At 50.4% G+C, this 7,452-nt stretch overlaps 1 protein-coding gene across 1 annotated transcript; it reads right to left on the reverse strand.

Annotated features, from left to right (window-relative positions):
• Positions 1-609: 609 nt before the first annotated feature.
• On the reverse strand, positions 610-7,188 carry IL1B (interleukin 1 beta). Its single transcript, XM_019713991.3, has 7 exons — positions 7,115-7,188; positions 6,679-6,740; positions 6,163-6,214; positions 4,751-4,955; positions 3,445-3,600; positions 2,101-2,228; positions 610-1,363 (listed from the first exon to the last, which is right to left on the reverse strand). Exons 2-7 carry the CDS (start codon positions 6,723-6,725, stop codon positions 1,154-1,156), a joined length of 798 nt encoding a protein of 265 aa, XP_019569550.1. The 5' UTR covers positions 6,726-6,740; positions 7,115-7,188; the 3' UTR covers positions 610-1,153.
• Positions 7,189-7,452: the final 264 nt, after the last annotated feature.

Here is a 7,452-nt window from a genome sequence, read left to right on the forward strand (position 1 = left end):
CTGGGGCCTCTCTATGGGCAGCATTCCTCCTCACACCCCCTGCCTTTGTTCACACCGGTTCCTCCACCTGGAGTGACTTTTTCTTTCTTTTCTCCATGGGGGATTGCTGCTCATCCTTGTAGGCCTGACTCATAAATCACCCTCCATGACCCTCTGTCCTGCACAGCACATGCCACTTCTGGCCGCTCCTTTCCTACCGTATGTGACCTCTACTTGTCATGCTGCTTTCATTTCGCTTGTGTACCTCTGCCTGTCCTGCCTCAAGGAGCCTCACCAGCCCTAGTGCATCTAGTACAGAGCATTTGCTAAGTACATTCTGCTGAGTAAATGCACAGAGAAATGGTTGGCAGCCGTTTCCACAACCCTCAGCCCCTATAGTGCTCCAGCCGGTCCTGTTTTCAAGTAAACCTTGTGCACTGAATATCCTTTTGTTGAAAAACAGAAATGAAGTGGGGATGGGAGGCGGCTGTGCCGGCCATGGGTGTTCCCAGGTGCCTGGTGGCACTCAGTGCAAAGCGGGCTGCCCCCACCACCCCGGCCCCCTGCCCCGTTTGCCTTTGCTCTTCTGTGTCACATCCAAGGAAAGCCAGTCACCACACAGAGACAAACTTTTTTTCAGTGAAATTTATTTCAAAATCATTCAAGCAGTGTGATCATATTTCCTCATTCACAAATATTCCTGTTAAAATAATCTGAGCTTTTTTGTTTATAGCCTGGTGAAAAGACTTCATATAAAGCCAGCACACTTGTCCAAATTAAATTGGTTCCTTAGGTGTTGAAGACAGGGCTCTTTCTTTCACAGGTGCTGCTGCTTCTAAATTAAGTAGAGGAACCCACCAATAAATAAATAAATAGATAGTTAAGTGCTTACTCATCAGGGACTGGGTGCAGAGGACACAGAGTTTCTTTGGGCTGAATGTGTGGTGGCTCCTGCCAGGCCGGCCTCGTGTGTGGCAGGTGAGAGGCTCCTGCTCGGCCAGCCTCTGAGGACCGGCCCTGCAGGCTGGGCCGCCCCTCCCGCTGGTGGGGTCCTGAGCTTCAGTGGAGGGCAGGCAGCTGGGCGTTAACCAGGCCGGCACCACGTGCAAACCCTTTTGTTCCTTCTGCAGCCCTCGGGGTTACGTAGCACATGTGGCACTGTGGGGACAGGTCTCTAGTGAGGGAGGACTTCCAGGTTGAAGTCAGTTATATCCTGGCCGCCTTTGTGATTCCCTAGGAAGATGGGCCTCTGCCCCTCTTGCAAGGTGCTAATGTACCAGTTGGGGTACAGGGCTGACTCAAACTCCACCGTGCTCTTGTTGTGCATCTTGTTGAAGACAAACCGCGTATCTATCTTCTTCGATAAACCTTTGGGGTCTATTGTCTGCAGTAAAATAGAAATAAAAATTGTTGTGAGTGAAGGGACAAAGACACTCTGGTGACGACGTTCTCTGGGCCAGCTCAAGAGGAAACCGACAAGCCGCTCTCAGGACCGGGAACCGGGCTCCTGGGTTGTATTTTAGACCTCAGCTTTCTGTGTGTGACTGAAGGAGCCTTATGCTTTTCTGAAACTGAGTGTCAGAGGGTAGGTGGTACATTTTCAAAAAGTGAAAATGAGGTGAAAACTTCCAGGGGTACCTAGTTCACAGGGACTCCTGCTGTTTTGTTTGTTTTCTTAATTTTATTTTATGTATTTTTTTATTTTTTGTTTTATTCAAGGGCCATGGCTAGAATGACTTCAATTTGGAAATGAAGCCTTGGCTGGGAGCTGGGGGCGGGAGGGAGGGTGATTTGGGAAGTGGAATGGAGATGACGACAGGTGACAACTTTCTTGAATTGATTAATTTCCCAAAGTACCATTGATCAAACAGAGCAACCCTAACACTGGGTAATCAGTTGGATGGTAGCAATGGCAGGACACAGTAACATCAGCAAAATGATTTGATTTTCTGTGGTGGGAGTGAAAATTGCATGCATTTAACAATTACATTAAGTTTATTTACAAGTCTACAAAATTGTCAGGTTTTCTGTGGGGCGAGGTCATTGTCTAGGAAGTCGGTGGTGGTTAGGGGAGCTTCAGAGGAGCCTAGGGGGGCCCTTCAGCCACTGACAGTCACTCACCTCCAGCTGCAGGGTGGGCTTCTCGCCCTTCATCACACAAGACAGGTACAGGTTCTTTTCCTTGATGCCCAAGCACACGGGTGTCTTGTCATGTTTTTCTCCTGGCAGAAAGCTCATGCAGAACACCACTGGAGAAAGGAGAGGGGCCCGGTGGTCAGGGACACACGGGAGTGCAGGGCTGGCCCCATCACTGGACCCCGAGCCCAGGACATGTACAGCTTAGCACCCTCTGTGGGAACCCACCTACAGCTTCTCACAGACACCAGGGTCAGTTGGTTGACTTAGGTTTTTCCTAGAGAAGGTCTGGGGCCTTCACAGAGCCCCACTATCATGGCAGTGAAGAATTAGGGGGTCTCATTTTTAAAAATGGAAGGAAGGCAGGAAGGAAGGAAGGAAGGAAGGAAGGAAGGAAGGAAGGAAGGAATCATGTCACTGGCCGATGATGTGCTCATCCCCAAGAGCAGAACAATTTGATCAATGTGAAAGCAAGGAAAGAAGCAAAGCTGGGCTTCCCAAAGAAATCAGGTACAAATCGATTTCAGGAACATAGAGCAGCAAGTGGGAAGAACTGGGGCGAGGAGAGGCTTCGCTGAGAAAAGTGGCTCCTAAGATAGACTCATTTGAATCTTCCTTAGTGACACTGTCTCACTTGGAGGCCCCAAGGTCATTCTCACAACCCAGTTCTAAAGAAACAGGCTCGTCCTGGCCTGGCTGAGAGTAGGACGCGACGCCTCTGTCCCAGATCAGTCCTGGGAGGAACAGGCTGCTCCTTTCTGCGCTCCCCTGGCCGCACCCCTGCACACAGGGCTTGGCCACAGCAGCAGGGTGCCTGGCAGGTCCCGAGACTGATGGGCGTCAAGACTTGGGAGATTTGCCAGTTACAGCAGAGATAAACGTTCTCGCTTGATTTCCCTACGAGGACCCATCTGGAGTCCAGCAGGAAGGATGCTAGGGGCCCTGGGGCAGGACTGGGAGCTAGGATGGACACGTTATCTCTTCACCATTTGACTTGCAACCTCAACCACAGGAAGAAAGAACCCGCAGGCAGTTAGGTCACGTCCATCAAATGACCGCTTTCTAACGGAGCACTGACATTGCACATCTTTGAATGACCGGGCTGGACAGTGGTCCTGGGTGTGCTTGAGCCTCTAATTTCTGAGTCGTGCCTATTGCTAGGAAATGAATGAGCTAAGGGACTCAATCTGGTGTCACTGCTGAGACCCAGTTTTTCATTCTAGGTTTTTTCACTGACCTTGATAGTTTGCCTTAATGTTCTACTTCCTTGACAATGTGGAGAATAGCAAGCCATCGGAAGCGAGAGAGGCACAAAGGTTCCTTGCTTACCTTGCTGGTTCATATCCTGTGCGTTGAGGTGAACAGCTTGTAGCTCGTGCGGCTCAGACAGTACCAGTGATTTCTGGTTTATGTCCTGGAGTCTGCACTTCAGCGACTGCAGCGCGTCACACTCGTAAATGTCATCCCACATGCAGCTGACGGGTTCTGAAACATGGAGCACACGCATTGTTTAGAGACCTGAGAACGGGAGGTGGCAGGATCCAGGCTCTTGCAGGCCATGCACAGCTCAAGTTCAGTTGCGGTATGGTGGGGAGGCAGGTGTGGCAGGTGAGGATGATGTACCTGGCACCACAAGATGAGGGCTCAGGCTTCGGCACTGTTGCTTGCTATGGACGAGCGACAGACATAAGATTCTGGCCCAACAGGGACGTGAGGTGTACGGGAGAGAAGGTAAGAGAAAGCATTCTGAGGGCGATGGAATGACTTGCAAGAGTGAGTAGTCACCAAGGTCTTATTCTGAGAGGAGTTTCAACTAAAGAGATGATTAATTTGGGTTCTTGGCTTCCCTGTTTTTCTCTCATCGCTGGGCCTTCTACTTTTTAAAGGTGTTCACTAAAGAAAGTCCAAACTTATAGAAAAATTTTATAAGGCTATATCTGAGCCAAGATTTTGAGGACATGACCAGAAGCAAGATCCCAATGAATTGAGCAAATGTTCTGGAGAGTGGCAATTCTCCAGCTCCTCTTATGCATTAGAATCAAAGGAGAGCCTGTAAGGAAGGTGCTGGAAATCACTGGAGGTAAATGAGGGAGGTGGGAGGAAGTGAAGCCAGGAAATGCCTAGGACTGGATAGAAAGCAAAGCGAGAGAAACAGGCTTCTTTCACATGGGAGGGTACATGACAGTTAACACAACATTTACAGCAGAGACAAAGTATGCCGGCAACAAAATAACAATGAGGGTGTGTGTGGTCTTGTGCTGAAGCCAGCAGTTGTGCCTTCCAGGGGTAGGAAAAGATTGCTCTGACATTTCAAAGGTGTGTCATCCTAGATGAGGAAGAAGAATGGACAGGGCTCACTTAAGGCACAGTGACGTTTGCTAAGGAAGTTGTATGCCTGGGCCGGGACCGCCCGCCATGTTAGGAATTTGTGATCAGACCATCCTGGGTGGTCACTTAGTCACCGAGGCTGCCAGGCCTTCCACGTGCCCCCCTGAGCTTGTCGGGCCCACTATGTCACCCCTTTATGTTCACAGTGGTTTCAGCTTTGGGGGAGTTTAGTTGTCTGCTGAGTTGTGGACTTCTGAGAAGGAAATGAGTGGAGACTTCCTGTCTGCCCTCAGCTCTGATTAAGTACCTTCTTCAAAGATGAGGAAAAAGAGGCTCCTCAAGTCGTCATCCTGGAGGCTCTGGGAGAAGACAATGGGCATGTTCCTCAGCTTCTCCATGGTGACCACGACCGACACCACCTTCCTGAAGCTCGAGTGGTGGAGCTGCTGGGAGACTTGCAGCTGGACGGCCCCGTCGCCCAGAGAGCTGAGGTTCAGGTCTTGGAAGGAACACTGTGGAGACCCCAAGGCAGTGAGCGTGTTAAGATGGTCAGGCCAGGGAATGCCCGCTTGGCCATCACGGGTGGGAGGGGCCTGCGTGATCAAGGTCCTAATGATGGTCTCGTGTCTGCGAAGCCCAGGGAGGCTACGTGGCTTCCCCAGGGCACGAGGCAGCTAGAGGCAGACCCAGACCAGAGTGGGGGCCTTCTCATGCCCTGTATGCTATTTTAGAATAAATCCCTTTCAGACGTTGTTTATCTTTTGACACCTGCTCCTCCTAACCGGAGCCTTGTACCTTCTTACACGCTATACCTTTTGTATCCCTAATGCTCTAACACTGTGCATGTAATTTTTCATGACAGTGAGGATCAGATTTTCTCTACATTGTGCTCATTCAACAAGTTTTAAATTATTCTACACAAGTTCTTTTTTCTTAGAATGCTGTTTCATAAGCGTTCTGCAAGTGCAATAGAAGTGCTTGCTTCTTGTTATTCAGGGAACCTGTGTAACTGTACGAAGGCCTCCCTGCGGTTGTCCTGAAGCATATAATGGTTTCAAAGCTGGAGGGACAGGTAAGGAGATCTTGAACAGCACAGAGAAACACAGAGTGTGACATCAATTCCTGCCCAGAGCATAGGCTCCACGTGACAGAGGGCCAGAAACCGCCCCACCCAGGGCCGTGTAAAGCAGTCATGCTGGTTTGAAAACATTTCAATGAAGCCCACAGGGATGACTGACTTGTCCCAGATCAAACAGCAACTGAATGATTTTCTTTCAGTTCCCAATTCATCTATGTCTTGTTGTTATAAGCTCCACCCCAGGGAGCAAAAATGATTGTACCTTAACGGGGGCAGGTATGTTAACCCTCAAAGTCTTGAAGCTTTACTCCAGTGAATAATGGAGGCTGAGCCCCTCCCCTAAAAGGACAGTCACATTTGCATTGAAGCCACAGCTGGCTTCCTACGTTAAACGGCAAATGTTATCACCACTGTCATCCCCTCACCCTCTGCAAGCATGGCTGCCAGCCCCAAACCTTAGTGAGTGACTGGTGACTCACTAAGTGACCAGGTCAGCATGCAGTGTGTCCTGCACCTGTTCACAGGAGGAGGTGAGAGTCATTCCAGCATGAAACACCATGGTCAAGGTGGCCCAGACCTTTTTCCTTGAGCCTTTCCATGGCAGAGCCCTCCATGGTTGGGCGTTAAGCTCATGGCCTCACCTTGGTCTGTTTGGGGCCATCAGCTTGAAAGAACAGGTCATTGTTGTTGCCACTGTAATAGAAACAGACCCTGCTCAGTTATGTGTCCCAGACAAGTTATTTTTCCTCCCTGCACAGTCTGCCCTGTTGATAGGAAACTGCAGACAGCATGCTGCTAAAGCCGTCAGGTTCCGTGCTGACACGCGTGGGACAGCACTGGAGGCAGGGCGGGCCGGCACCCCTGTGGGACCCTGGGACCTAACATTCATCCCAGCTAAAACCTGAGCCTTCTCTGCTGCTGAGGCCACACTTCACCAAGGGCTCCCCTGTATCGCCCACGTGCCATCTTCTCTTCCTGCTTGCCATCTGCAGGAAGCCCCGGTGGGTCCTAAGGCTGGACTTGGAGAGGGTGGGAAACCAGCCTTCAAAGCAGGTTAACTTGGAACCCTGATTGCCACTGAAAGAGGCAGCTGGGGGGACAGAGCTGGCCTCCAAGCACAGATAGCACCCCACTCTTGAAAGGGGAACCCCACTCACGTTACTGGTCTGTCTCCCCATTGACCGAATTCAGGCACTGCTGCCATGGCTGCTGGAGAAAGCTGTGTGAAGAGAAGGGAATGAGTGAGCACGGCCACGCCAGGCCCTGCAGGGCAGCCTTTGTGGGTGACTTCCCTCAGCACCCTGTACATGGCCAGCATGCCAGAAAATTCTGGGTGGGTGAGAGAATGCTTGCGAGAGCCCGTCTTTGGGTCCAGGGGAGAACATTTGCTAAACTGAACCCAAGCCAGGGGTGTATTTTTTAGGAGACCTGGAGCAGACAGTTTTTGTTTCCAGAATGTCCCACGAGTCCTAGCATAACAGTACACCTGGCATTTGTAAAAAGCCCAGCCCTCAGGCAGAGACAGAGGAAGGGAGAGGAGACAGGAAGCCGCCTTTAGGACCTGGTTGGAAAGAGGAGCTGGTAAAGTCTTACCTGACAGTGGAGATGAGTCCGGAGCGGCCCGCTGTCCTCACAGAGTTGTGCTGTCTGCCACTTTGCCCTTGCTGTTTTATGGCCTTCAAAAGCAGAAGTGGGGAGCTGAGAAATTTCTCCTTTGGTTAGCCGATTTCACAACCATGTTTAAAAAAAAAAAAAAGAGGATCGATGAAACTTGGGGGAGAAGGTAAATGGAACGAATTCTTCAGTCCACGGAAGGGCAAGTGGCAGCAAACTAAGACCCAACATGGATGTGTCATCATGCAGATAATACACTGTCTTCCACAACTGTCATGCAGATGACATCAGTATTAACGCGGGGTTTTCCTAGGTTA

Source organism: Rhinolophus sinicus, chromosome 2 (genome assembly GCF_057876585.1).
Source record: "Rhinolophus sinicus isolate RSI-liver-muscle chromosome 2, RSI-T2T, whole genome shotgun sequence".
Taxonomy (NCBI): domain Eukaryota; kingdom Metazoa; phylum Chordata; class Mammalia; order Chiroptera; family Rhinolophidae; genus Rhinolophus; species Rhinolophus sinicus.